General features: G+C 40.0%; 1 protein-coding gene across 1 annotated transcript; it reads left to right on the forward strand.

The window, feature by feature from the left end:
* Positions 1 to 6,386: 6,386 nt before the first annotated feature.
* On the forward strand, positions 6,387 to 27,232 carry SGPP1 (sphingosine-1-phosphate phosphatase 1). Its single transcript, XM_035551366.2, has 3 exons — positions 6,387 to 7,056; positions 17,634 to 17,723; positions 21,084 to 27,232. Exons 1-3 carry the CDS (start codon positions 6,478 to 6,480, stop codon positions 21,633 to 21,635), a joined length of 1,221 nt encoding a protein of 406 aa, XP_035407259.1. The 5' UTR covers positions 6,387 to 6,477; the 3' UTR covers positions 21,636 to 27,232.
* Positions 27,233 to 27,497: the final 265 nt, after the last annotated feature.

The following is a 27,497-nucleotide window of genomic DNA, read 5'->3' on the forward strand; positions in this document are numbered from 1 at the left end:
CAATTTGGGATTTTCCAAGAAAAAAGCCCAGAACTGATTAAAACATGCAACTGTGCATGCTAAGGCAAATTCCCATCTGCTGCGCATCTTACGCTTCACATCCCAATTCTCATATCGTTTAAAATCTCCATTCCCTTCTGACTTATTTCAGCATTCTTGCCTTGCCTAGTTTCTCCCACATGAACTTCTGAGCTTGATGGCAGGATTTGAACTCGCTACCTTTCTCCTCCCTTTGATGTCCTTGGATGCCACTCGGTAAACTCTCCTGCTCCAGCTATGCAGGTTGATTCCCAAGATTTCCTTTCCGGTAGTGCAGCGTGTGGTGTATCCCGCTGATGACTTCCAGTAATTAGAACATGTCTAGCCTCTTGAAAAGGCACCTCTTATTTTTGGTGTAGCTCTAACTCCTGCAATGGGAGGGTCTGTCCTGATCCCTGCAAGCTCCAACAAGAAGCCGCTTCCCACAGTCAGGGGTGCTGGGCAGTCATTTCCCCAGCAGCACAGCACTGATGTGACCCCTGCTCTTACACCCAAAATTCCACCGGACATGCAGGAATTGCAGTTGATGGGAGTATGTATGAAAGAACTGACTCCTCTCTTAATGAGAACAAAGATCTTCGAAGGATCTGCAGAAATTACAGTGATAGGCTGCAAGAATTGTATAACCACAAATGCTCAGATGATGTGTGGAAGAAGGAACCCTAGAATTCAGGGTTCTGGCTTGATTAAAAGCTGTGCACAAGTGTATTTTTTATTCTACCCCTTCTCTGATGTCCTGTTAGTAACAAAATATAGCTATAATGTAATGTAATGATAGATGGTACCTACACAGGTGCATACACCGGGTTAGTAACTTGTTTGTCCCTTCCATGCATAAATGTAGCGGATAATAAAGGAGAGCATGGGAACAAAGGCAGTCAGCTATTCCAAGTACAAAACAAACAATCCTGCTGTTTAATCCCTGGTAGTCAGAGAAAAGAAACACCTTCTAGAAATGAGAGTTTCGCATCCACCACTAAGCATTATTATCCCAAGCATTTGAAGAAGCCAAAATCCAAACATCCTCCTCTCTTTCTGAGTTCTTTTTTCTGAAAAAAAAAAAAAAGAGAGCAAACAAACCCCAACCACCACCCACAAAGCAACCAACCTCTCCCCAGCCTTCCCAAATTTAATTGTTTTGAGTCCCAAATCCTGGGCCTAAGAGGCAAAAAGACATGGGTTTTTGTTTGTTTGTTTGTTGGTTGGTTGCTTCAAGACTTGCTAGTCTCTTTGAGACACCACAGGAGGCAAATTTCCATTTTCCCACCACAGAGAAAGTAGATTACACAGTTAAAATAATTAAAATTATGGGAACCTGGGAAATTGGAAGAAATTGAAGTGTAATGAAACTGTTACAAGTCTGTATCTCTTCCCCAGTTGTAAAGTGGAGGGGGGAGGAATTACGCCTTCCAATCCCTTGTGAAGTTGTTCTGAGGAGTTACCAGTTAATGACCGAAAGACAATCTGATGCTACTGTTGAGGACATATATTTAAAATAATTTGAAAAAATTGAATAATCTCATTTTTAATAAAACAGAAACATGCCTCACATAAGGTCACCTTATTTGAGTTATGTTTGAATTGGTACGTAACATAGTTAAATAGATGGATTTAAGATCACAAAAGAATGAAAACGAATATAACAACTGCATTCCTAGAATGACTTTGCCGAGGAGATCCTATCACTGCAGTCTCTTTTATTGCTTATTTCCAACTTTGTGTTCTCATTTGTTGTAGCAAATGATAACACTGTGTGCCCTGCATCTGCCTGCAGTTACCTGTCACCGCGTTTCCAAGACCACGTGCCAACGTAGGCACATGGAGGAAAAGCAACACCAGAGCAGCTGGGCTGATTCAGTGATGATGGGCACGCTCGGCCCTCATCCAAACGAGGCAGCAGTGTAATAAGAAGTATGTCCTGTGGCACATGAACATGTGCTCTGCCCCTCCGTGCTAAACTAGGGGTGCACTGATGCCACCTTTCTCCATTGCCTGGAAAATCCAAAAGTAGCTCTGAAAACAAAACATCCTCCATTCAAACACAGCTTGGGCTTTCTGCTTTTGTTGCTGTCACTAAATTAATGTTCCTTGGGCCATCGTGATTCAGTTTATCTGGCCTGCCAACAGATCAAATTTCCCAGGCGCCCAGTGACCTTGCCCTATCATACCGAAATACTGCAGGAATTTAGTAGTGTGTGAACAGTGATACTTGCCTGAAGAATTCAGCAAATTTACAAAAGCCAATTACACAGTGAAAGTGTTATAAAAGCAAACAAAGAATAAAAAGGCACTCTTACATACGGAACTCTTAGCCTCACCCATTGAGAATAACATAGCCATTACATTCCTTGTACTCAGGAATAAATGAAAGCACTCTGTTTTTTTTGTTTGTTTGTTTTTGCTTACAGTAAGCCATATGAATTGGAAATAATATCCATTTCCTTATTCTCCCATATATTTTTCAAGATTAAATCTTGTGATGAATCAAATCTGGGTACTGAACTCAACAAATTTCTTAAAAAAATAAATAACCCTGGTGTGATTACCATATATTTTTTCATTTATATTCAAAATTACCTAAAAGGAAGCCTGCCTCTGACTGTAGGCACTTTAATATCATTAGTAATATAAGAAAACCCTAGAAGCCTTAGAATAATCATTTCACCAGGAATCAAGCCATTTAGACCTCTACAGACACTCCTTTCTAACCTTCATCATGCTGGGAAATGACTTTAATTCTCTTCAAAAATTGCTACCAAATAGATGCTTTTTGCACAAAAAGATGACCAAATTTGAGCAATTTCAGTTAATGACAGAAAACAAGTCCCACAGTCCTGGAGAATGCCCTGCCACCTGCTCCTTCAATTATGCTGGGAGAGAAAACCAGCTGACTGCCGATGATGGAGATAAACTCTTCTCCAAGCGTTAGAGCTTTGTAAGGCAGAACCAGCAACTTAAATACAAGCAGTAAGCAGTGGCCATCCACATGGATACCAAGTGAGATTTTCTGCTTAATAAATGAAGTACTGATTCCGCTTCTGTCACGTTGGCAGGGTGGCCGCAGCAGCAGCTGTGAGCATGCCATGTTCCGCACCTCCTTTGCCAGCCCTTCCCGCAGCTGTCTGGTTGAATACCTATGGCCCGTGGGAATGAGGCTGCGAGCACGTCGGTTTGCCAGGCATCTTTGGAAAGTGCATGTGTTACGGGTGTCACGCTCGGAGGGCACTTGCACGGTAAGCTGTAAGGTATTCAGAACGGTTTTGGGGCCATCTATTGCAGACAGCATGAGGAGACATTTTCTGGGAAAGCTCAGTTGCAGGGAGCACTCCATGCTCCTCCCAAGTGCCCACTGCAGCAGTTATTCACTTCAAATACACAAAGGTAATATAAAAGCTTCTTCAGTTTCAATGTCGTGCAATTTTCACACTAATAGTTCAAAGACAAAGTAAACAAGTTTCAACCACGCATGCAAACACTTCCAGCTTTTTTTAAGAGTTACCAAGTGCATACCATAAAGACAAGTCTCGCTATATCCTTTGTAACCACTGTGAATTTTTTCCCTGCACAGTTATTCAGATCTCATTCCAAAATTCAGATCTCATTCCAGAATTCATCATTAAGTTAATTAACAGATTTCAGTTATGTTCTGGGTTTAAGGGGAGATTGTGGCTTGACTCTGGGAAGAAAACACAAAAGAAGAAGGCAGCTTGTTTTTCAGCTCCCGTTTTTACATTTTCTGCTCAAGAGCCAGAAAGAAGGGAAGCATTTAAATTAGGAAGCACATACGTCCTGCAGGATTAGCATTACGCGTTTCTCAGGAGGCAGAGAAATTGGAAGATGGAAAATTTATCATGTACCATTTCAGGGGTGTTTTTAGTTTAGTTTTTTTTTTTTTTCTTTTTCCTGTTTCTCTGCCAAGCTGCTGAACTGAAATCTTATTTATATTTCATTCATCCTTCTTTCTGTAATAGCAGCTACTCCGTTGGTAATATAATTGCTTATATCATGATAATGCCTTAAGTAAGGTTAAGACTCTGTAATGCAAACATATGCAACACATAAATATATATATAACGTACAAAACATGAAATCTATCAGGATTCATTTGGGGCATTCTGATTCTCTTGGCCTCGAGGCAATTTTACATAATTGATATGCGTGGTGTGAAAAGTTTCTTGGATGATTATGACACAGATTTTATATGAAATTTCCAGGCAAGGATCTATTATTACTTCAGAAATTTAAATGGAAAAGCAGATTTTTTTTTCTAAGTAATCCCAAGAGGGTAAATTTGGGAATCAAAAGGCCAAAACCTCTAGATCATGTCTCAGTAAGTATATCCTGCAGTTGAACGTTTAATTCAGATCAGCTTTTTATGGAACATAAGTATTTCAAGGGAAAAAAATGATTCTAATGCTCATGGTTATTAATGAAATGTCTCCTTCTGGCATTTACAATTTAAACCATGAAGGTCCCACTAGATTAACCTGACACGATGCGTATCATGGACCATCAGATTTCAACCCGTATTCATCCAGTAAACTGAAATGTAACTTCTGCTTGGCTAAAAAATGATTTTCAGAAATACATCTAATCTCCAGCAGAAGACATAAAACGATGGAAAATCCTTGGCTTCTCTTGGGAATGCTTTCTGGTGGTTAACCATATAAAATGTGTGTCTTATTTCCTATCTGAATTTGTCTGGCTTTTGCCTCCAGCCACTGCTGCTTATTATGCCTTTCTTCAATAGATTAAAGAGCCCTTTAATATCCTGTACTTTTCCCCAGGAATGTTCTTATACACTACAATCAAGTCACCTCTCAATCCTTTTAGATAACTTTTAACAGCTTGAGCTCTTAAAGCCTCCCAGTGTAATGCATTTTCTCCAACCACCAGAACATTTTGCTTCTGTGTTTTGCACTCTCTTATTTTCCAATATTCTTCTTCAAAAAATGAAAACCAGAACTGTATGTACTGTCCTACGGATGGTGTTGTTGATGCCAAACATGAGAAGTACAATAAGCATTGGTTTATTCCATTGTGTATACATCGATTAATCTTTTCTTTCTGCCACAGCATTGTACAGAAGAGCCCTTATTTAATTGCTTCTTTATTGTGACCCTTAAATCCTTCTCAGAGCCATTACCTTCCCAGGGTTTAATCTTTTATTCAACAGTTACAGCCTTCACACTTGGTTCTTTGACAGACAGCTTTATGTTTGGCTGGGTTAAAGCTCACTAAGTTTGGATAGGACGCTTCTACCAACCATTCTGGCCATTATTATTTAGGACTCCACTCATCCTTGACCTGAATTTTTGCAGCAGCTTCCAGGTCACTGCTACAGATGTAGTGCAAGGTAGGGATCTGCTTGGCATCGGGCCGCCAGCTCCACACACACAGTTTACTGGCACAGCATTAACAAGGCAGCACAAAAGTTATTTTTCTTAATTTTTATGATCTCAAAGCAGCACAGTTATTTTTGCTATAAAACTGTGTAGACTTCTGTCAGGTTCCTTCAAATTTTTATTCATAGAATCATACTTGCCGTGGTTGAGCATTAGTTTACCTCACAATAAGCCAGGCACGTTTGCATTTTGCTATTGCTTTTATAAGATGTAAAGAATTCTTTTATGTGAGAATGAACTTTAATGCAAAGTGGTTGAAAGGCTGTTTTCCCTAATAAGGGGCAGCAAAACCAGGAGTTTTTTAGGAGTTGTACTCAATGATCCTTGTGGGTCCCTTTCAACTTAGGATATTCCATTAAGGTTGGAAAAGACCTCCAAGGCCATGTGGTCCAAAGATACTATTATTTGAATTCCACACAGAATCTCCTTTTGGTTGGGATTGCTGTTAGGCTAACCAGCCACTTGTGTCATGCCTTTACACAGACAGCACGAAGCAGCTCATTTCCCACTTGTTTAACCTTGTGATTTTAAGGCAGAGTACAGATGTGCTGGGGTACTGGGGCAGGGAACAGAACTGTTGGGCAGCAGGGAGCAGTGGAAGTTAAGCTGAGGAAGACGGGCTCGGCCTGGGACAGGAGGGAGGACAAACAAACAGCTCCTGGGGACGGCGATGAGCACAGACATCTGGAGTAGGCGGCCGCGCCTCACGCTCGAGGCTTAAGTGGAGGCTGAGGCGGAGGGTGAGGCGGTGGCAGAGGCACGCCGCCCGCTGCCTCCCTCTCCTCCCCTCCCTGATTGGCTCCCCCTTCCCTTGCGGGCGGGACCGGCAGCCCACCACGACCAATCCGCGCCGCGAGCAGCTTTGGCGGGGAGCGCCCCACCCGTGCTCCCCAGAGTTGTGCGCAGGCGCCGAGGGGGGCGGTGACGCCAGGCTGCGGGCGGGCAGGCGGGCGGGCAGGGAGCCTGAGGGCGGAGGCGGCGGCGGGCTCCCGGTGCAGCGCCTCGCCTCGCCTCGCCCCGCGCGGTGCCGGCCATGGCTGCGTGCCGCCGCCTGGCCGCGGGGCTGCGGGACCCGCAGAAGGTGGCCGCCTTCCAGCGGCTGTGCGGCGTGGAGGGGCCCTGCGGCTGGCCCGACGCGGAGCAGCGAGCCGGGGGCCGGGGGCCGGTGGCTAACGGCGGCCCCGCGGGCGGCGGGCGACGGGAGACGGCGGGGGACGGCGGCCCCCAGGGGTGGCGGCGGCGGCCGCGGCGCAACTCCCTGTCAGAGGAGGAGGAGGGCTGCCAGGAGTTCTCGACCCGCAGCCGCCTCCTGTACTACCTGTTCAGCCTGGGCACGGAGCTGGGCAACGAGCTCTTCTACATCCTCTTCTTCCCCTTCTGCATCTGGAACGTGGACGCCTGGCTGGGCCGGCGGCTGGTCATCGTCTGGGTGTGGGTGATGTACGTGGGGCAGTGCACCAAGGACGTGGTCCGCTGGCCGCGGCCCGCCTCGCCGCCCGTGGTGAAGCTGGAGGTGTTCTACAGCTCCGAGTACAGCATGCCCTCCACGCACGCCATGTCGGGCACCGCCATCCCCCTGGCGCTGCTGCTGCTCAGCTACGGCCGCTGGCAGGTACCGGCCGTGCCCCCCCTCCCCGGGGTACATGCACCCCCGGGGGGGTTTTGTGGAGGGGGAGGAAGGGGTTGGGTGGGGGTGGAATGTGAAATCCCTGCTCCTTTCCCCTGCACAATCGCTGCTTCGTTTTTCAGGCATCCCGGCGAGTGCTCAGGCTGTAAGAGCAGTCAGTTGTAATGTTTCCGAGCAGTTCCAGTATTTGTCGTATTTCTGAGCAGTTCCAATATTCCAGTATTTCCGTCATGTTTCTGAGCAGTTCTAATATCCTGATATTTCTGCCGTATTTCTGAGCAGTTCCTGTATTTCTGTCTTCAGAGCCTTACTTTAAGTGATTGCCTCGTCTTCTGAGCCCAAGTCTTACTGCAAGCGATCGCCTCGCTGTGCCCTAAAAATCTGCCCTAGGAACATGCACGCCCTTCTCGAGGTTTTTCAGGTTAGCTGTTGTAAGGCTGGATGGTTTGCATGTACACCATTTGGATAGGCATTAGATGTTTTTTAGGCTTTTGGTCCTGCTGACTGAGAATGGGGTGGCAAGTCAGGATCTAAAGGTTTTTGTTTTTTTTTTTTTCTTTGAGGCACTCTAGCTTGAATCAATTTGCCTTTTCTCTAACTCTTCTTTTTTAGGTTAATTGCATGTAAACTGGAGATGCTTATTTTTGCTTTGAGGAGTACATGTACTTTCAGATGGCTTTACAACTATTAACGTGCCAATAATTAGCAGGAACTGATCTCTGAACTTTTTCAGAGCCTTCATTCAGCAAAATCTGGAGATGTGTCTATTGCACTTTGAGTCAGTGTGCGTTAAGTTGCAGTAACACAGAACATTTGGTGTACGCAAGCTGTGCTCTTGGTTCGGTGCTGGCTGCTTGCGGTACGGACAACACAACTCCAAAGAAAGCGCAACATGTACGTGGTTCTCCAAATCACTGCACCAATTCCAGTAGTAAATGGAGGAGAGCGTTTTCCAGGCAACAAACATAGGGTTTTAGCATTCTATGCATAATGTTTAACAAATTAAGCAGTAAGTCTACTTTTAAGCTGTTAATATTTACAAATTCTTTTATAATACCTGGCTATCTTAAGTCACATGTGTCACCTTTGCAGAGAACCCTTTTCTTAAGCTTTATGCAGGAGATGAACCCTTATCTTCCAGTTACTATTAGCAGTCACCAGTTGTGTGCTGTCACGGCGTGACACTTTGTGGCTTTATCTTAGTGTATCGAATGGGTGCCTGAAAGGAAAGAAAGAGCTGAGGGTTGGACACTGAGTGGTATTTGGCCTCTATTTATCAAAGCTTATGTATCTGTTTGTGTAAGGTGATACCATGTGCCCAAAAGAAAGCCCTTAGGGGCTTTCATATTCTTTGCTAGGAAAATGTGAAATCCTACTCTGCCACATCTGTGCAGGCATCGGGTGTCACGTTTTGTGGGTGTTCACAGAATAAATGTTTGGAGTTCTGTCACTGAGATGCTTAAGCCTAACATTGTTTTTTATGACTGACTGCAATCTGAATATTTGATTAGTATTTTTGTTAGATGTGTGGGGCTGATGTCACCTAAAGAATGAACGGGATTTTTTCCTGGCATGTAGGAAAGCTCATTTGGTAGTATCAGTCAGTTATTTTGTACACACTGTCATGCGTACAAAGGACAGCCTGGCTTGATTGCTTTTATACAACTGGCAAATTGACAAAGTGTTAAATATTATTTTTTTTAACTTAACCAGGTTAAGTTTAGCTGCAGTCTACAGAAATATTGTGCTAATTAATCAGATGCATTTTTAATGAACGCATATTAAGAAATTATAAATATTCACCCTTAATGCTCTTCACTTAAAACCACACTTAAGAAATTGGGGGGCAAATTGAGTCTTCAGATGAATTGATTTTTGTCTATGAAACAGATCTGAAAAACGACCTTTCTGAAACAAACTTCCACTGTTTCAAAACTTTCATTTAAAAAAACGAAGAACACCTGACTTTTAAAAATAATTTCTAGTTATTAAAGGGTAACCTGTAGAATGTTGAATATCTTTCAATATACCAATAAAAAGAAACAAGCTTCCATTTAATGCTTCTGCTGTGCTCCATATTTCTCTGACAGGAATTGGAATCTGTATGACAACCTTTGTGTCATACTGTTCTGGAAATAGGATTTAAAAAAAGAATGAAACAACTGACATCCTGACTTCTTGGAAAACTATTAATGATGAGAGAGTTTGTCACAGCTCTTTTATTAAATTGCAGCTGTGTATCAGCAGCTCCAGGTGGTGAGATTTATACTTGTTGGCAGATATTGGGGTACAGTTTTCCTGGGTGTTCAGGCAAGCATTACTTGGACACCGATTGCAGTAAATGAGTCCACATCTTAGCATTATTTGTTCAGAAAAATCATAGTGGAATGAGACTGAGTGAATTTAAGGAGATACAGCTATAACTCTGTGCAGAGATCTACTGCTGGAGTAAAGGTAACTTTAATTGAGTTTGACAATTTAAGGTTTATAATAAACCAAAGAAAGCCACTCTCTAGAAGAGATTACTCAGATGAAAAGGGAATCACTTTCCTGTATAGCTTACTTGGAGCTTGCTTTCAGTGGGTTATGACTTCCTAGTATTGTGTAATAATTTTCTATCAAATGCAGTCTGTGAGTCTTTCCCTTGAACAATCTAGAGAACAAAGAAAATCTGCGCTTAATTTTGTAGGTGTGGCCCAAATTACCCATTTAAAAACAACAGTTTTGATTTCCAGTTGGTTTTCTTTTAACCTGTTGAATTAAGTTTGTGGTTTCCTATTTTTCAATGTCTGTCTAATCCTGTTACAATTCCATGCCTTTCACAAAGCATTCAGAACTATGTGGGGCTATACATAGTAAAACTAAAATACTTGCTTATAAATGCAGTTTTTCAGGAAAATTCTATCAGAGATACTATATTTTAAAGATGGCTGTGATAAATTTTTTGTTAGAGATTTTGGACACAAGGAATGTTCAATGCAAATGATGTGCTTCGGGATGAAAGTCAGATGTTAAGATAATTTTCATTGTAGCTAACTGTTCTGTCCCTTGTAGAATGTAATTTTTCAGTTTCACCTTGTTCAGTGAGAGCTTGCCTGAATCATTTGATTCTACTTGCATCATATGTTAAATATATATATATTTCAATTTCAGCAGGGAACACTACCTCTTTCAAAGACACTTCAGTAACCTCAAATTGCAAAGCTCAAATCAAAAACTGACCAGAATTTGAGCATTGTAGACACTAATATTTTTCTTTCCATCTTTGAAGCTCTGAAACCCTGAAATAAGAGGACAAACGCTTAAGACAGTGAGGTTTCAGATCTTGATATGATGTAGGAAACACTAAACCTTTATCACACTGGGGAGAACCTGCTTGCTTTGAAATATTTGCAGCTCGATGCAAGTTGGCTTATACAGTGTACTGAGCAGGGAGGAAGAGGTGGTGTGAGGTGCTAATTGTTATCTGCAAAATCTCCAAAAGCCTAAGTCTGAGGCTATTGGAAAAACCCTTTTTTGTTTGTTTTTTAATTTTATGTGATGGCTTTGAACTGCTGCTCTTGAATAGACATCAACTCGTACTTGATAAGAAACACTGCTTGGGTTCGGATGGTACCTGGATGTGTCACAACCCTGCTGGTTTGTTTTCAGGGGAAAAAGGATCAGCCAGGGGGACAGAAAAGGCCCTTTTCTGCCCGATTTCCTGCAGTGCCTAGCCTGGCTCTGGCAGCAGCAGCTGGGCTGGGACAGTGACGGGTTCTGAGCCCTGCCTTAATGAGCTGAGGCTCCTGCTGTAGGCGGCAGAACAAACCTCGTTAAGTTGATACTCACTCAGCAGGAGCCTGGAGCCTTGATTGATGAGCGGCTTGCCTCTGTAACTACATTAACCAACCTCTGTGGAAAGGGCTTATCTCGGGTAGCAGTTGAAAGCATTGAATATGGCAGCATTGTCCTCCCTGTGTGCTTGCATGCCAGTGTTTTATACAGAAATCCTGTCCACGATGACTCTTTCCACTCCACTGAGGATAATGGTGACCCTAATAAGCACTGCAGCTGAACTTCCAGTAGTCATCGGTTCTGTAATCATTTCTTTGACACACCTCAAGGTATTTTCCAGTTTTCATTGACTTAATGCTCTGATTCCTCATGCTCCTAATTGTGTGTTTAACGTGGCACCGGGTCAAACACCCCTCCAGAAGTCTTTCATCTGCACTGTGACTTTTATCAACCAAAGCTGATGAATCTAATAACATGAGATGGGTTTGACAGGATCTGTATTGGGATTTCAGAGAGTTGTGCATCATTGTGATTGACCACTGCTAAGTTTTCCCTCTAGAATTGCCTGCCTGCTATCCTGTTTCTGAAGGGTAACTTCTGTCAGGTTCCCCTGGGCGGGGGATTAATTAGCTGTTGGGGTTAGATGAACAGTCCCATCCCAACACTGCTATAGTGGGAATTCTACAGCAAGCAAGTTGTACGTAATAAACTCATGAGAAAAGCGTGGTTTGCTTAAAACAATCCAACAAAAACTCTTCTGACTTGAAAAGCGGTGAAGAAGAGGTGATCTGAAAGCCCCAAATACCGCCGTCAGGAGGCCTTGAGAAAGAGCTGGGAATTTGAAAGGTCAGCATTGGCCTTGTGTAGTTGAGTTGTGAAGTTGTGTTTTCTAGGCTCTATTAATGTTGTTAGCTTATTTGTAGGGGAAGCTGGAAAAAAATGGTGTGTCTTTTTTGATTCAGGTACTCTGACAAGTTTGAATTACGCTGAGCAAGCAACCTATTACAAATCCCACCGGGGAATCTCTGCTGGGGCTACACACCAGCCTGTCCTATCAAACTGCATTGATTGGCATTCAACATTTTTCAGTTTTGCATAAGCAAATCTTTAATTTGTGTAGAGCATCTTGGGGGACTATGCAAAAACAAGTACAGTAAGGTTAGAGGCTGAGTCCTTGGTGCAGAAGGGATTCAAAGGGAATACTTTGCTTCTGAAGCCATTTTTTTTCTTGGTGGATTGCACATGTGCAAAGCACTGCTCATACTTTGACATAAAGTCTGTTGGTTGAGCTGAGAGAACTTCAGTTTGCAGAAAAATATCTCTAGGTTTTGAGGGCATAAAGAGAGGAAGCTCTTGGTGATTCTTGCTGGGTGTGCCGAGGGAGGGACTGCCGTTTGTGATGGTTGCAAGGAGAAGCAATAAGAGGCTGCAGCTCCTGTTGCAACTCTTGATGTCTTTTCAGATGTGTAGCAGAAAATTAAACCTTTAGCTGCCTGAAAGGCTGGCTTTGAAATCTTTATATTGGAATTCAAAGAAGAGGCATGTATCGCTCAGATTTTTGTGCTTTTTTATATTAAGGTTGGTCAGCAGGAAAAAGTAACTGATAAATGTAGCTCAGTGTTATTTACCCCATAGCATCTTTTGAAGAGACTGTTTTTTTGTCTTTATTTTTCCTAAAATGACTCATAAATGCTATTTCCTTTTTTTTTTTTAACCACCCTTTTCTCCCTTTTCTGCCGTCTCCAAAAAATGATCGTTACATGCTGTGTGTTTTGTACTCAGCCGGCCCAGCAGTGTCTCAGTCATCTTGTAAACATCGCTTACAGCTTTTGGACAGGCTGTTGCCCATGCACAGCCCAAGCCTCTTGGTAAAGGCACGATGCTCTGAGTTTTCCTTGGGTTCTTCCTGCTAACTGTCCCACAATAATTGTTTCAAACTTAAGCTGAACTTCTGAGTTATTACTCGATGATCTTTTCTAATCATACTACAGAATACTGAAAATGTTTGGAACCCATTGTGGATATTGAAAACTTCTCTGGTACAGAATGCACTCCAGGGGTGTAAAAGAAATGAGCGTTGAACGAATGTTCTGTTATGAAAGAAGGAATTTTCTGACCGAGGTCAAAGTTTTTCAGATGGATTGTTTCCTTATGAGCATTTCTAAACAATGGTTATGTTATTAAGACTCTTGGCATCAAGTCAGATCGAGGGGAGGGAGGAGGACAGGCACTTCAGGGAAGCGCTTGCTATGCGATCCCATTACACACTTGCAAGCTCTCTTTAGGGGATGCGGTTAAAGAAAATGGGAATTTCTCACTTAGAAACATAAGGCTTGATGATCTGTCCCTCATTTTTATGTACAAAGACCGGAATGTTTCCCCTTCAGAGAAACATCAATTCAAGCATTTAAAAGCCCAAATGTCAATGACTGTATCTTCCTAATCTATATGTTGCATTTCTTTATCTACAATCTCTGCGTTGCTGTCAATTCCATCTGCCTCTGCTCCATTTTGTAGTATCGTGTGCTACGTGCTTACGCATATTATCGAAGATTTATTCTGACCTTTGGGGAAAAATATTTGTGCAAGCTGGTTATCAGTGATTTGATGTAATATGAAGTGTGGGTACTTCTCTCAAGGAGAAAAATACCAGGTTAATGTTGATTTTTGAGTCAACATGTGATTTTGAAGTTCAGACTGAGTACTATGTGAATATTATTGTTTCAATTTTCAAATCACAAGGCTTCTCACTGTATGCCATACACGGTTTGATAAATATTCCATATACTTCAGAACTGTTGAGGTGGTGTGGAAGTGATTGAGATAGAAGTTTTGGGGGATGGTATTAAATCTGACTCGAAGTGACTTGGAGTGTGGTCAAGAATGTCAATTGATGCGTCAATTCTGTTTTTAGAAGGAACGAGCTAAGAGAACGGAGGTTTTTGGGTTTTGTTTTTTTCCTACTTCTGCCAGTTGTGATCTCTGGCAACTTTTTGGAGCCTCATCTGCAGGGAGATGCGATGCCTTTTGTGTAAGAATAGCGATGACCTGGGAGAGAGGGTAGAAGTGAACTTGTCATCTCTGGTGGTTTGTGCCTCTGTGGTTCTCATGTGGCATGTGAGGAACCATGGGACTAGAATTGCTGGAGTTCTGCAGTGTTGATTTAGTCTCTTTCATTTAAGTAGAAACTGTCAGAGTGTGTATTATCTATACAACTGTATAGACAAGATATGAGCTTATAACACAGAAGTAATTGATAACTATTCCCGTTTATAAATTTGGAAGTTATATTTTTCCAAAATAAGACTCAAATGAACTTAAAAAAAAATAAAATAAAAAAATATGGTTTTCTTCCACAACAAGTACTTGAGATAACTTTATATTAAAGCTTTCACATTAATCTTGTACCACAGCTATTTAAGGTAGAAGACGTAGTAAAAGTTGTTTTTTCTTTGGAGGTTTATTTGTAACCGGGAGAGAAGCTTTGTGAAATACGGTTTCTTGCAAAGCAGGGTTGATAAATGTTAGTACTTGTAAGGCATTATGCAAGTCGGTGGCGGATGGTGTTTGGGGGATTTCACATGCCTAGGCAGTGGGAAGTTACAAACACCTACAGCCATGGTGTAACAGCCATGGTATAACCTGTGTGTGTGTATATGCAAAACAATAGCTGGGCAGTTATTTTCCAGTTGCAACAGCACTTAAACAACACTCGTTAGTGCTTCGGTACCGTATTATTTTCAGACAGTGATTTGGAAATAACTTTATAGCATAAGCTTTTTTTAGGGATTACGGTGATATCCCCTGTTGGCGTTACAACTTGGCACGCTGCTGAGCAGCTGTCTTGTGAGCTGCAAAGTGTGTGGGAGTGTTAATGTGCTCCTTTAGTCACCTGGTGTGCTCATCCCTTATGAGTGAGGACAAAATTTGCAACTGCCTTATCACCTTGAGGCAGATCTTAAGCAGGCGCTACCGGTTTGGTGCTCGAGGAATTCTTGAACCCAGCGGTTGCTTTTAAGAGGCAGGAGCGAGCGCCCAGGGGAAGCAGGGATTGGTGCTGTGCCTTGTAGCAGGGCGGTGGTTCGGCTTGGTTTCTGCTTGCACCTAAGGAGGTCAGTGAACTATGGAGCCCAGAAGCGTGCCTACAGCTTTGTGATGCTCCCCAGGTGGGTTCTGGGGTTGTGGGAGGAAAACTGGAGCAGTTGGTTATGCGGGCTGTGCTGGGAGGTGCAGATGTAACACTGGAAGGCACCAGGAGAGAGGAAGGTTAAAACCTTCTGTAGGTTAAACGTTATTCTTGTGTGTTATACACAGAGATGGCTGCCTGAAGCTCCTTTGTATCAGCCTCTAAAATAGCTATCCCTTTAGATAAACTGGTAGTTGTCCAAGTGTGCCAGTTGGGAGCATGGGAGAGAAGGCCTAGCGTGGGAGCTAATCACAAAAATCTGCTTAACTGTTTGATGGTGGAACAGTATTCCAGAGCAAATTAGAATAATTGTTTCATTTTTTTTATAGTGGACTGGAGACACTACAGCTAGATATATTGTGCTCGTTTGGGTGAAAAGAAACTGTCTGGGCTCAGGACTTCTACTGTTATGATCATCATGCATTAAAAATAGCAAAAATCAGAACGTGCCTAGTGCTGCAAACACACTTGTGGGCAGGTCATACGAGCTCTGTCCCAGTCAGAGTAATCTGTGCTTCAGTTAAAAATTCTTCTGCATTTCAGATTGTGTGAATCAGTGTAAAACGTGTCATTGGCTTTTTATTTGGGACACGATAGGGAAGGTTTTGAGCTCTTGGATACAGATGCTCTGGTGCGGAGGTACTGAGCTGGTGAGTGGTTTTGGATGTTTTAATGGGCATCTGTTTGCAATAATATCTAAAAAAAAAAAAAAAAGTGTGAGAGCCAAATACTCTTTCCGAAGTTTTCTTCAAAGTGGGAGTTTGTGACACAGTTTCATTCTTCCCCAAACACCTCTCCCTTGAAAGTTCCTAACTGAGAGCAATCACTTCGTTTCCAGAACTGGAATGAATTTCTGACTTTTCCCTGGTGTTCGTAATGGCCTGCCCAGGACTCCTCACGCATGCCTTTTCCTTCATGCTCCTTTTTAGGCTATTGCTGTTCAGTTGCTCCAACATCTTCTCCCCCACAATCCAAACTTATCCCAGTATCATTAGCTGCTACAGCCTGCTGATCCTGGCATTTCATTCATCTTCCTGTCAAAGCTCCAGCTTCTGAGCTCATTCCTTCATCGTTTCAGTTAAAAATAAATTATTAGGAATGTGATTTTATTCAGTTACAGTTTCTAGACAATTGCTGTAGCAGAAGCATATTGCTCCATGAATTAGTGTAAAGCAGATGCAACACAGTTGTGAGCTGGGCACTTAGAACAGATTTTAATGTGAATTCTGTTTTTCCTGTGAAATGGAAGATTCCTGACTTTTCTGAGAGAGTTTTTCTTTTTGGTTTGTCGTATTAACATGATCCTGGAGATGAGAATTCAAAGAATAATGGAATAATACAGAAGGCTGGTAATACTTTCTCAGACCTTTTGTTGAAAGACTGATTTAGAAGCTTGTAAATCCGTTAAATGGCCTTCACAAAGGATGACTTTCTCCAAGTAATTTAAATATCTTTTTCTCTAATGTGGTGGATGTTCTACCTTCCAGCTTGCCCATAAAAGCAGCAAGGGAAAAGGCAAGAAAATTGCCTGTAATTCGCAAGTTTTCTTTTATTCTGAGATTCAAGTATATCCAGACTACTTGTTTAAATTGCAAATAATAAGAAGTTCATCTTGGTATCATTGCTTTTGTGTAGGAAGTGAAACAATTTTGGAAATGTCATTTTTTGTCTTGTGACTTCTTCTATAGAACTAATACATATTTTTTTAAAACTGAAAAAGGAAGTTGTTTCCTGTCTTGTACAACATCTTGCAATACAGTAGTGGGGAAGTGTTTCTTATTGTGGTGTAAAATGTGAAGTTAGTACAGCATATTTTATCCAAAAACCTATGAAAGTTAGCAGAAAGTGTAGAAACTTAGTATATGATGAGCAAAGTAAATTGTTCTTCCCCATTGAAGGGTCCTTGTAATAACTTCTACCAAAAGGTGTTGGAAACAATTATATGATATTTTTGATAAATTTCTCATACCAGCCATGTTAACTGATAAGGCTTTATAGAGATCAAAGAGGATTACTATTCTAGGAGTTTCACACTGATGCTCAGAGACTGAGTCAAGGATTGCAGAACCTCTAAAAGTCTGTAGAAAATTGAACTCATCAGTAAATTATTATGAGTTGTGTTTCCCCCCCTCAGGAGAAAGGTAGGACTGCTAGATTCTGCCCGGACAGCTGTTGACAGTACTAACGTGTTACGTAGCTGCTTCACCCAGAGTAAACTGTTCCAGAGTTTGTAACACAAGGATTGACCCTGGCTATGTTCCCTACTTAGGGTACCATAGCACAGCAAGACTATTAGAGATCCATTGACTTGTTACTGCTTTGTCTGGAAGAAAAATGGAAATAACAGCCTGAAATTCGTATAGTCTGAATGCAAAGGAAGAGGACAAGGAAAAAATGAAGAAGTTTGACTTCATAAAGTTTTGACTTTATAAAAAGCAGACTTACTGATAAGCTTGGGAAGGCTAGGGCAAGAAAAAGGGTAAGCAGAAGTTGCATTAATTGGTTGTTGCTAAGTTCCTTTTGTGGGGTTAACCATGGAATTTTTATAGTGATTTTTTTCTCCAAATTCTAATACAATCTTTCATTTTTTTCCTACCAGTACCCCCTTATATTTGGACTGATCCTTGCATTCTGCTGGTGTTTATTGGTTTGCTGTAGTCGAATTTATATGGGAATGCATTCAATTTTGGTAAGATATCCTAAACTTTTATTTCAACTATTTCTGTTAATTTCTGGTTTCATAAACTTCCATCACTTGATTTTTATTTTTTTTTACAGTACAATAATTGTATCTAGCTTTATTTATTTTAAAATATGCTGTAATATAAAGTACAGGATAGGTACATAAGTTGTGTAGGGTACATACAGGAACAGAATACTTGTATTTCCTTAGCAGAGAGCATACACTACAACATGATCTGCAATGTGTACTTGCTTTTTCTAGGCTATCCTTACCATGCAGCAATCATGTATTAACAGGAATGAAGCAGCCAGACCCATTTAGCTCTATTTCTTGGCTTCCCCTAAAATAACTGGGTACTTGACTTCCAAAATTTGGGTCAATTTTCTAGCGGGTTTCTGCGTTATTTCTTTGTTTCTGTAACTGTTATTTGCTAAACTTGGGATCAATACAAGCAATGATGTTAGTACCCAGATGCAGTACCTGGGTAGCTGATTTGCTGATTTCTGTACAAGGTCTTCTGGATGACAGTACTGCTCAAAAGTCTCAGAATCTGTCATAAGAAGTGACAGCTAAATGAAACAAAAATGTAAACAAATGCATTATCAAGATTTACAGTGATGTGTACTTCTTAAATCTTAATCTTAAAGATTCTGAAGTCTTTTTAGAAAACTGTCGATATATGGTTGCAGTATTTTAAGATTGTGTTTGCTCTTGTTGCGTGGAATAAAGAAAGGTACGTTGAGCTATATTGAAGTGGTCTCCAGTGATGTTTTACAAGAAAGGCAGTATCACTGAAGGTTTTTCTTTTCCACATGGAAAGTGAGAACTGCATCATTCATTACAGCATCTTAAATAAGTTCAAACATAGTAATTTAAACTTCGGTTATGAATGTGGAGCCCTAGGAATTCCTGTAAGCATCCAAAAATTGAGGAAGAACAACCTTGGAAAGTTTTTTTCTGCAAACTAACACATGCTTGGATTTTTTCCACTGTCAAATTCATTCAGACTTGTGTGTATTGTGAGCACGATGTGGTGTGACAGACCAAAGCAGACCGAGTTTGTTCTGTTAACTTGGTTTTATATGCGCACCTGTAGCTCACTCGAAATGAGGTGTGTTGCTTGAAGCACATTTGGAACAAATTTAAAATCTCTCCTGCAGGAAGACAAACCTCAGAATCTAGCCAATTTCTGGAAGTATTAATGGAATGTCAGATATATTTATTTAATAATTGCTTTGAGCAACCTGGTCTAGTGGGATGTGTCCCTGCCGAGGGCATGGGGAGTGGAATTAGATGATCTTTAAGGCCACTTCCAATCCAAAGCATTCTGTGATTCATTCTTCTGAAAGTTTGTATATTGTGTCTTCCCATGAGGTACTCCGTGCACCTGTCTCAGAAGGTATTCTTCAAGCTGATCAGTACAAAGATCTCTCCTCACATATGTTAAAGATAAATTATGGTAGTTTAGCAACATTCTGAAAGCATTGATACAGTAGCTAAAAGTGCAAGTCAAGCTTCTGTTAATTTACACTCCAGCAGTCTTAGTGCAGAATTGGGTGATTAAGGTTACAAAGTGTAAACTGCCTTTTCCTCAACAGAGCAGAAGTAATTTTGCAGGGTAATGGAGTGGCTGTTAATGTCTGCTCAGGTTTCATGTCAGCTACTCAAAGCATGTGCTAGTGTTTTCCTTACTAACATTTCAAAATAAATAAAAAAGTTGTCGTCATCGAAAAACAATTGTCTATTAAAAAGGATTAAAAAATACATGTGACTGCATGCAATATAAAAATGGGAAAAACAAGAACACTACAAAATAGTGATCTGAAATGTAAAACCACTGCTAAGGATGGCTAGAGATGTTTTTGAAGATCAGTTTCTAAAATGAGAAGAGCTACCAAAGTGATAAACTTGGTAATGAGCAATTAAATTGGTGGATGAAGGAAGTGTAAAAGGTGCATGTGAAAATCCCAGGATGGTTTGGGTTGGCAGGGACCTTACAGCCCGTCTAATCCCAGCCCCTGCCATGGGCAGGGACCCCTCCTGCCAGCCCAGGCTGCCCCCAGCCCCAATCAGCCTGGCCTTGGGCACTGCCAGGGATGGGGCAGCCACATCCCTGTGGATGAAAATAAGGCAGCTGGAGAAAAGCTGAGGGATTTATTTGCATTAGTGATCTGGAGGCTTCCCGAGTCAAAACCATTTGAATGGAAGGCAATTGGGATGAACTGTTGCTTCAGCTGACAACAGATAATGTCTTAGAACCAAGTCATACAAGAAATAGCTGTGCATCACGTAGATAGGGTTATTCAGAGCTCTCGGATCTTGGTAGCATTTGAGTGAATTCCATTAATTTTGTTACCTATTATATAAATGAACCATCCTGCCTGAGTTTGGGGGGGAAGGTGGTAAATACAGCAGGAGGCTGTTGTGATCAGTTTTGAAATGAACAAGTCTGACTTTTGTATGAGTTAAATTGTATGAGAGCTTTTATTAGGTATTTAATTAGTGGAAGTGAATAAAAATGATTAATTCAAGACAGAACAATACAAATACTGCTGATGGAAGTCACACCTGGCTCATGGAGAAGTTGATATTCATGTGAATGAAGGTGATCTGCTCTCCAGTACTTGGATTTCTAAAAAGCCTTCAATGAACTTCTTAAAGGTGACGACACTTGTAAATAGTCTACAACTCAGTGATTAATTAGCAGTGGTTGAAACTTAATGATAAACTGAAAAATTATTAGAGAAACCTTTTCATTAAGAACAGACACTTTTAAAAAATGATAATAAAACCAAACTTCAGGTGTGAAGACACAGAAGTTCCCCTCTCCCTCCTCTGCTTTAATCGCTGCACCCCTGGAACCAGTTCTGTTTTTTCAGTGTTTTGTTCTGAAGCTGGAGTTGTGTGGAGTCTCAGCTGCCCTAACGCCTAGCTGCAGCAGTCCTCTGCTGCCTCACCAGTTTTTGCTGCCAACCCTCTTTGTGTTGGCCCCAGGCACTTAGGTCCAGTATGGAGCTTTTCAGCAAACTTAAGTTGACAGAAGCCATTTAACTGGGCTGGCTTTGTGCTGGCTGTAGGCAGGAATGCCCCAGTCCTGGATAAAGGCCGTTGTAGCCAGTGAATAGGTAGGTCTACAATATCATTTGATCGTGATGCAGATGTCCTACTCATAGTTGACCAAATATAATTCCTTACCTTACCCTTAACATAAAGAAAAAAAGTCTTGTGCAGTGAATGTGAAAATGTGAAAACACGGCAATTTGCGAGTAGATTTTAGCTCTGAGCAGCTAGGTTTGTCTCCATGTTACTGTAACTTATTTTTTGAAATAGTTATTACACTGAAAACATCTTTCTCTCTCCTCACAGGATGTTATTGCTGGATTTCTGTATGCTATTCTCATCCTGATTGTCTTCCATCCAGTTGTGGACCTGATCGATAACTTCAATTTAACTTACAAGTATGCACCTTTAATTATCATCAGTCTCCACTTAGCCCTGGGCATCTTCTCTTTTACTCTGGACACCTGGAGCACATCGCGAGGAGACACGGCTCAGATACTGGGCTGTGGTGCCGGAGTAGCCTGTGGCTCTCACGTGAACTACCTGATGGGCATAGACCTAGATCCTCCTCCCGACACGCTTCCTTTATCTCTTTCCTCTCTCACTGTGACTGTGTTTGGAAAAGCCATACTGCGGTTGTTGATTGGAGTAATAATCCTGCTACTAACAAAAGTAGCGATGAAAAAAGCTACTATTCCCCTGGCATGTAAAATATTTCGCATACCGCTCGATGATGTGCGGAAAGCAAGACAGCGCATGGAAGTCGAGCTTCCCTATCGCTATATTACGTATGGAATGGTTGGCTTCTCCCTTGTGTTCGTTGTTCCTTGCCTCTTCAGTTTTATGGGTCTTTCTTGATGCAGATTGATCACTTGAAAAAGGAAGAAGAGAGCTAGTTGCTGTCTGAAGAGGTGCACTAGTTTGCTAAGGGAAGGCCAGTGAGCTTGGCTTTTGGCAGTCTTCACTTTAACAGCAATACCTAGCAGGCAAAGCATTTAAAGGACATTGCACATCTCTGGTGTAGTATGGGGCTAGGGGTCAAGTACAGTTCCTGAGAAGTGCTGAACTCTGTAAATGCTATGTCTGGCCTTATTGCTGTAACAAAGTCTGCGTGTTTGTGTGCGGGATGCGGTGAATGTACCTGGGATGTCTGTCATACTGTACCTGTATACACTGATGTTTCAACAGGTACGTCTGACAGCTAAGCAGGAAGCTTCACTCATGATTTGTTTGCCATTTCATAGGAACTTATTTAAATTGTTGGACCATACACTGCCAAATTTGTTTCCCTTAATTATCACCTGAAGTCCTGCCTCATGATATTTCAGCTAATTGGCATTTTAGTGGACCAAACTTGTAATGAGGTTAAATTTCAAAAAAAAGAAAAAACAACAAAAAAAAACAGAAGCTTTTTTCTTTAGCCTCCCATGCAGAATACACTGTCTGGATTGGCATTAGTGATAGAGAATGTATGATTCAGGTACTGTATCTTATGGGTTAATGATTGTGCCTTTCTGTTGTTAAATTAAGAAATGCCATATATACTGTGATGTAAAAAGACTAACTTTGTTTAAAACCATACGTAATTAGGCAGATACTTTTAAATGTTAAATTGTCCATGTTGCTGGCATGGTTCAGGTTAACCAGAACGTTCACAGTTCAGCCTGTTTGAAATCGCATAAATGAAATGGCCCAAGAATTGTGCTCTTGAGCTCAAGAGGTTGTAAATGGACAATAACCTATTTGTAGGTATTTTTAATGTGTATTGTAAGTTCCTGGAAGAGGATATATTTTTCTGGAGATTGTTTTTACAATGGAGAGATGTTCAAAATTAATTATCTAAAAATATAAACAAAAAAATACCCCCATTCTATCAAGAAGTGGACCTTACATATGATTCCAAACTGATTGAGAAGGACCATTGTTTTTAGAATGTGCTTAGAAAATCTTTATCCTTGGAAAAAATATGTATTTTTATTCATTAACATACTGTATTAAAGGTGGTAATCACTTTTACCCAACTTAGCTGTAAGATAATATAATGATCAAATTAAATTTTTAAGCATTCTGATAGGTAGATATGAGTACTCAGAAGACACTATGGTCGATGCATAAATGGCTTCTGCATATGTAGATTTTGAGTTGTTATGCACTTTTCAGCTTTTCATGATCCTTTTTTCCAGTGATGAGTATAGTATATGATGTTTGAACTGTAATTTCACATGCTTTTTTCATTTTGTCTCTTATACTGTTACCTAATATGTTACCAGGAACTGTTGTGTTACAGCAAGAGGTATCTAACTGTTTGGCCAGACAGTAATTACTGTTGTTTTTGTATCAGTGCATTTTCTTTTTTTTTCCCGGAAAAAAAACAATTTGGATAGGAAGTATAGGGAATAATATAGTTAGAATACAAAGCTTACATTTTCTTACAAATTATTTGGAATCAAAAGTCTTTTTCTGTTGGAAATATGAGCTCCAAATTATTAATTTGTAAATTAAAACCTTCCCATTCCTGTCTTTTCTCAAAGCAAAGTTATTGTACACTCCTATTAGATGATGTGAAAATCTGACTTCCTGATGTGCATTCAGAATTCACTGCTATGAATGTATTCAAAAGAACTGAAGTGTGTTAAACAACTTTTATAGTTGAAAAGATTTTACCTTATAGGAGAAAATCAAAAACAGAAATATGCACTGAAACAAGCTAGCTGTTTTCTGTCAGTTCCTTTATTGCAGTTTTATGCTGCATGTGTAGTAAAAGATAAATTCGTTTCCAGGTTTTTGAGAGAGGGATTTCCACTGGTTTGGCTTTGTGCACTAAGGTAGTTGTTGTATAAATAGCTGGGAGGAATGTACACAAAATGTCTTATGTTTAAAGCCCTGAGCAAGTGTTTGTAGTTCCAAATTACATTAGTCTGAAGTCTGATAAAAGCGATGGGATGATTTTCTCTGAAATTTAGGGCATAGTAAATATCTTAGTTTTACATTTTATAGTGAAGAATGTTTAAATTGTAGCACAGAAAGGATGAGTCAACAAATCTCATTTTTTTAAGGTACGTATTTGATTTCTAGGAACTTCAGGTTTACAGAATTAGTGTGTTCTTAAATGTCTTCTCTAGCTGCGCTTGCTCTGTTGTACTATTAATGGAAAAGAAAACCTATTGTGGAAAATGTAGAATGGGTGGGGAACAAATAGGTAGGGCTTTCACTGGGTTAAGGAAAATTGCACTGTAGCTTGTTCTACTGTTACTCAAATATATAATATTTTATATTTTTATACATTACATTGGGTAACTTCAAAATGTCACGCGTTGTGTACCACATTGTTTAGTCTGCAGGAAATACATATCAGAATGTTGGTTTATCCAGCACCTTTACAACCCTATTTGTAAGACTGCAACTACTTCGCTGTAGTTTACGTGAATAACTTTTACTATTCTATTTTCATGTTTTATAAAGGACTTGGCTCAAGAGGGCAGTTTAGCACAAAATATCGTGCAATGTAAATTACTGTTACAGAGTAAAGAATTGTAAAACTACAAAAATTTAAAAAAAGAGATATATTTATTTTAATAAATGTTTGGTTAATAAGATTTCTCCAAATCAGTCATAACAAAACAGGTAAAACTAGAGCACTTTTTCCCTAAGCTATTGCTAGAGTTGGACATGAAAAAATGTTTCCAGTGTGAGCATCAGCTGCTGCCAAATTATTTATAACTAAATTTAACATAGCTTTAAAAATGTAGTTAAATGTCTTTTCAGAAGGATAACACACTTGAAACCTCTCGTGAAGTGGTGCAAAAACATTATTCATGTCACAGTGAACTTTCTTAATTGCGGTTCATAAAGTCCTGAAGGTAGAAATACCATATTATTGAAGCAGATAGGGATACACACTTATTACAAAAAGATGAGATAAATTTGTTTTATGTAACTACTGTGTGAAATACAAAACTGAAACTAACATTAGCATAGAATGTAATTTGGCAATAAGTTCTGTTTTCCAAGAGGCTGAAGAGACAGCAATTTAGTCTTAGACTGCCTTAAGCCATGAGAGAAGCTTTTTTCCTGACCTGGCCCTCAAATAGACTAACATAGGCATTGCATCTTGGGTTAAGTTCTGCAGCCTAGTCTTACGAAAAAAGTTTCGTGTTTACAATAAAACTCTTGCTTTTGCTTCCCATTCTGTGAACTGGGGTTGAAGCATCTTTCTTTCATGTCATCACCCGTGAAGCCCTTCAGCCTCTGATCACATTTGCCTTATTACTTATCTTGCAAATTTAAAAAAGAAAATCAAGGCAATTTGGCAAACCAAAGGGAGATTTTATTTTTTAAGAAACTTACTTAGAAACTTTTTTCTTAAGCTTACATACAGCTTTTCTCGGGGTGAGGGGACAGACACCAACTAGAAAGATGCATTTCTTTAAAAATGGTATCTTTAAATGCGATGTGTAGTTTTGTTTTCTACCAGAACAGTGTTAGATTGTCTGGATTTTAAAAGCTGGCATATTTTCCTTTGCTACTCGATTTTTACTATGCTTTCACTGTGTTCTTTACACATTTCTTGCTTATTTCCTGGGGAGTGTCCTGAGCTTCTTGTAAGCAATTGCTACTTATGTGAAGATTGTTGGTTTGAACTTGTAAATACTTAAGGGCTGTTAGTGGCTGTTAGCTGCTCAAATACATAAAACAAACCTTGCATGCTGTAAGTAAATACATCTGCTGTGTTAAAAGTTGTTTCTATTTCAGCGTTTGCTTTCTCAGTACAAAAGAAGGGAGATTGACATGCAATATATAAAATATTTAATACTTCAAGTGTATGAGGGGGGCATTGTTGTCTAACCCCCACTAACTTTGCTGGGAGTTCTGCACCTAGTTCTTTATTTCATTGAGAGTGAACCCTGAAGGTCGTGTCCACAGTCTGATGTGCATCCATGAAACACTGTGCATTAAGTGACTTACTTTGTAAGGGACTGTTCTTTTTAAAACCACTTAGCCCAGTTTATACAGGACTTTTAAAGGGCTTACCTTGGAAGATGTTTCTTAGTCGCTGGAACTGCTTGTACGTTTGCAGCAGTTGATTGATACTTTTTCCTCTGTACCATAGTGGTGCTGAATAACAAGATCACTGAATGCTAGTAGATGAAATGTTGGCAGGAGAGTTAATTCTTGGGGGATTAATTTTCTGTAATTGTTTGCGCTGTTTTCCTTAGATGTAGAATGTTTCTGGGTTATACAATTTACTGCTATATTCTACAAATGACTTTGAGGAAACTTTGACTTTTTATGTGGGAGGAATTCTCATTGAATGACTTCATGCCAGGACTTTATTCTAGTGTAAAGCTTAAGTGGTATTTTTGTTTCTGCAAAAAATATACAAGCCTATTTAAAATTTACTGTAAATACTGTCTTTGTCAAATGGATTAGTTGGGTCACTAAGTTGTTTTCTTTCTGTAATACTTTGTGAAACAAGGGCAAACAAAACTTAATTTGGAAACAAAGAAAGGCATCATGGTAGAGAGGATATTGCTTTTTAGGTGTTCTCTAATTCTAACTGCATGCTGGAGTTGAATCGAATTTTCTATGCATTACAAAATGTGTTTTGTGCTTAGTTCTGCACCTGAAATAATTTGCATATTAGTAAGTGTCCATTTAACAGAATGAAGGGGTACAGAGGAGAATACAACTACCTTAAAGTGATTGGTAAGTGTAAATAATATGCCCTATCAATCTAGACTAAACTTTGTGACTAAATTAGTCACTGAGCTTTTTCTGACAAATTTATTTTGTTTGGAAGTCAAGGCCAGAAATGAAAATGAGTTTTAAGACAGACATTTAAAATACCGTAACTGAAAAGGAGAATTCAGTAACAGGTAGCTTTAAAAGTAAGAGCAAAGACTGAGGGGGGTTTTGTATTAAACTTAATGCACTTAAAATTATGCCAAAATTTGGCCTATACTTGATTTATATGAAATCTGTAATACAGTATAGATACACACATATATAAAATAGTGCATACTGCTGTTTAGTTTTTTTAAAAAATATATGCATATATTTTTCTTGTTACTGCATTCCCTGTTAAAAGCAAATATCCATAAAATATAAAAAAGCTTTGTATTAGGTAAGGCTATATGTTGATAATATTTTGGGAAATAGTGCAGTTGTAACCCCCCAGTCTCTCAACCTCTTGGAGAACTTTTATTTTAAACAAAACAAAAAAATGCTTTCAAGTGCAAGCCCTGATTTTGGTTGAGGATCATATAGTGGTTGCTGTATAATAAGATACAACTGATGTGTAAAAGTTAATACATTAGAATGTTTTTGTTATTGTTGATGACTTTTGTATTTGTACACTTTCTGCGGTTGTCAACTAATATTTAAACTTGTATTTACTAGTAAGTGAAGTATCTAACTTCATCTGCAATGAGCGTAATAAACTACTGTTGGATTCAAATGTCTTCCGTTGTCTTTATTCTTTCCAGTGCTGAGGAGCATGTGGTTGGATTCATATCATGAATGTGAAACAATGACCACAAGAAAACTTGCATCATGTTATTACAGCAATAATTGTTAGAACAATATTGACTCTGAAGATCTGGGTTTAGATGCAAAAATTCAGGAAAAAGAATGAAGAAATATCAAAATGTCTTGAATTTGGGGCTGCTTAGTTTCATATTCTAAGTAATAAAGCTATTGTTCATACTGTATATAAAGATT

The sequence above is a fragment of the Cygnus atratus genome, chromosome 5 (genome assembly GCF_013377495.2).
Source record: "Cygnus atratus isolate AKBS03 ecotype Queensland, Australia chromosome 5, CAtr_DNAZoo_HiC_assembly, whole genome shotgun sequence".
In the NCBI taxonomy this organism is placed as follows: Eukaryota; Metazoa; Chordata; class Aves; order Anseriformes; family Anatidae; genus Cygnus; species Cygnus atratus.

Coding starts and splice junctions, on each gene's coding strand:
- SGPP1 (XM_035551366.2), top strand. CDS start 6,478: ATGGCTGCGTGCCGCCGCCTGGCCGCGGGGCTGCGGGACCCGCAGAAG. Junction 7,057..17,633: donor TCAGCTACGGCCGCTGGCAG/GTACCGGCCGTG, acceptor TTTTCCTACCAG/TACCCCCTTATATTTGGACT. Junction 17,724..21,083: donor TGGGAATGCATTCAATTTTG/GTAAGATATCCT, acceptor CTCTCCTCACAG/GATGTTATTGCTGGATTTCT.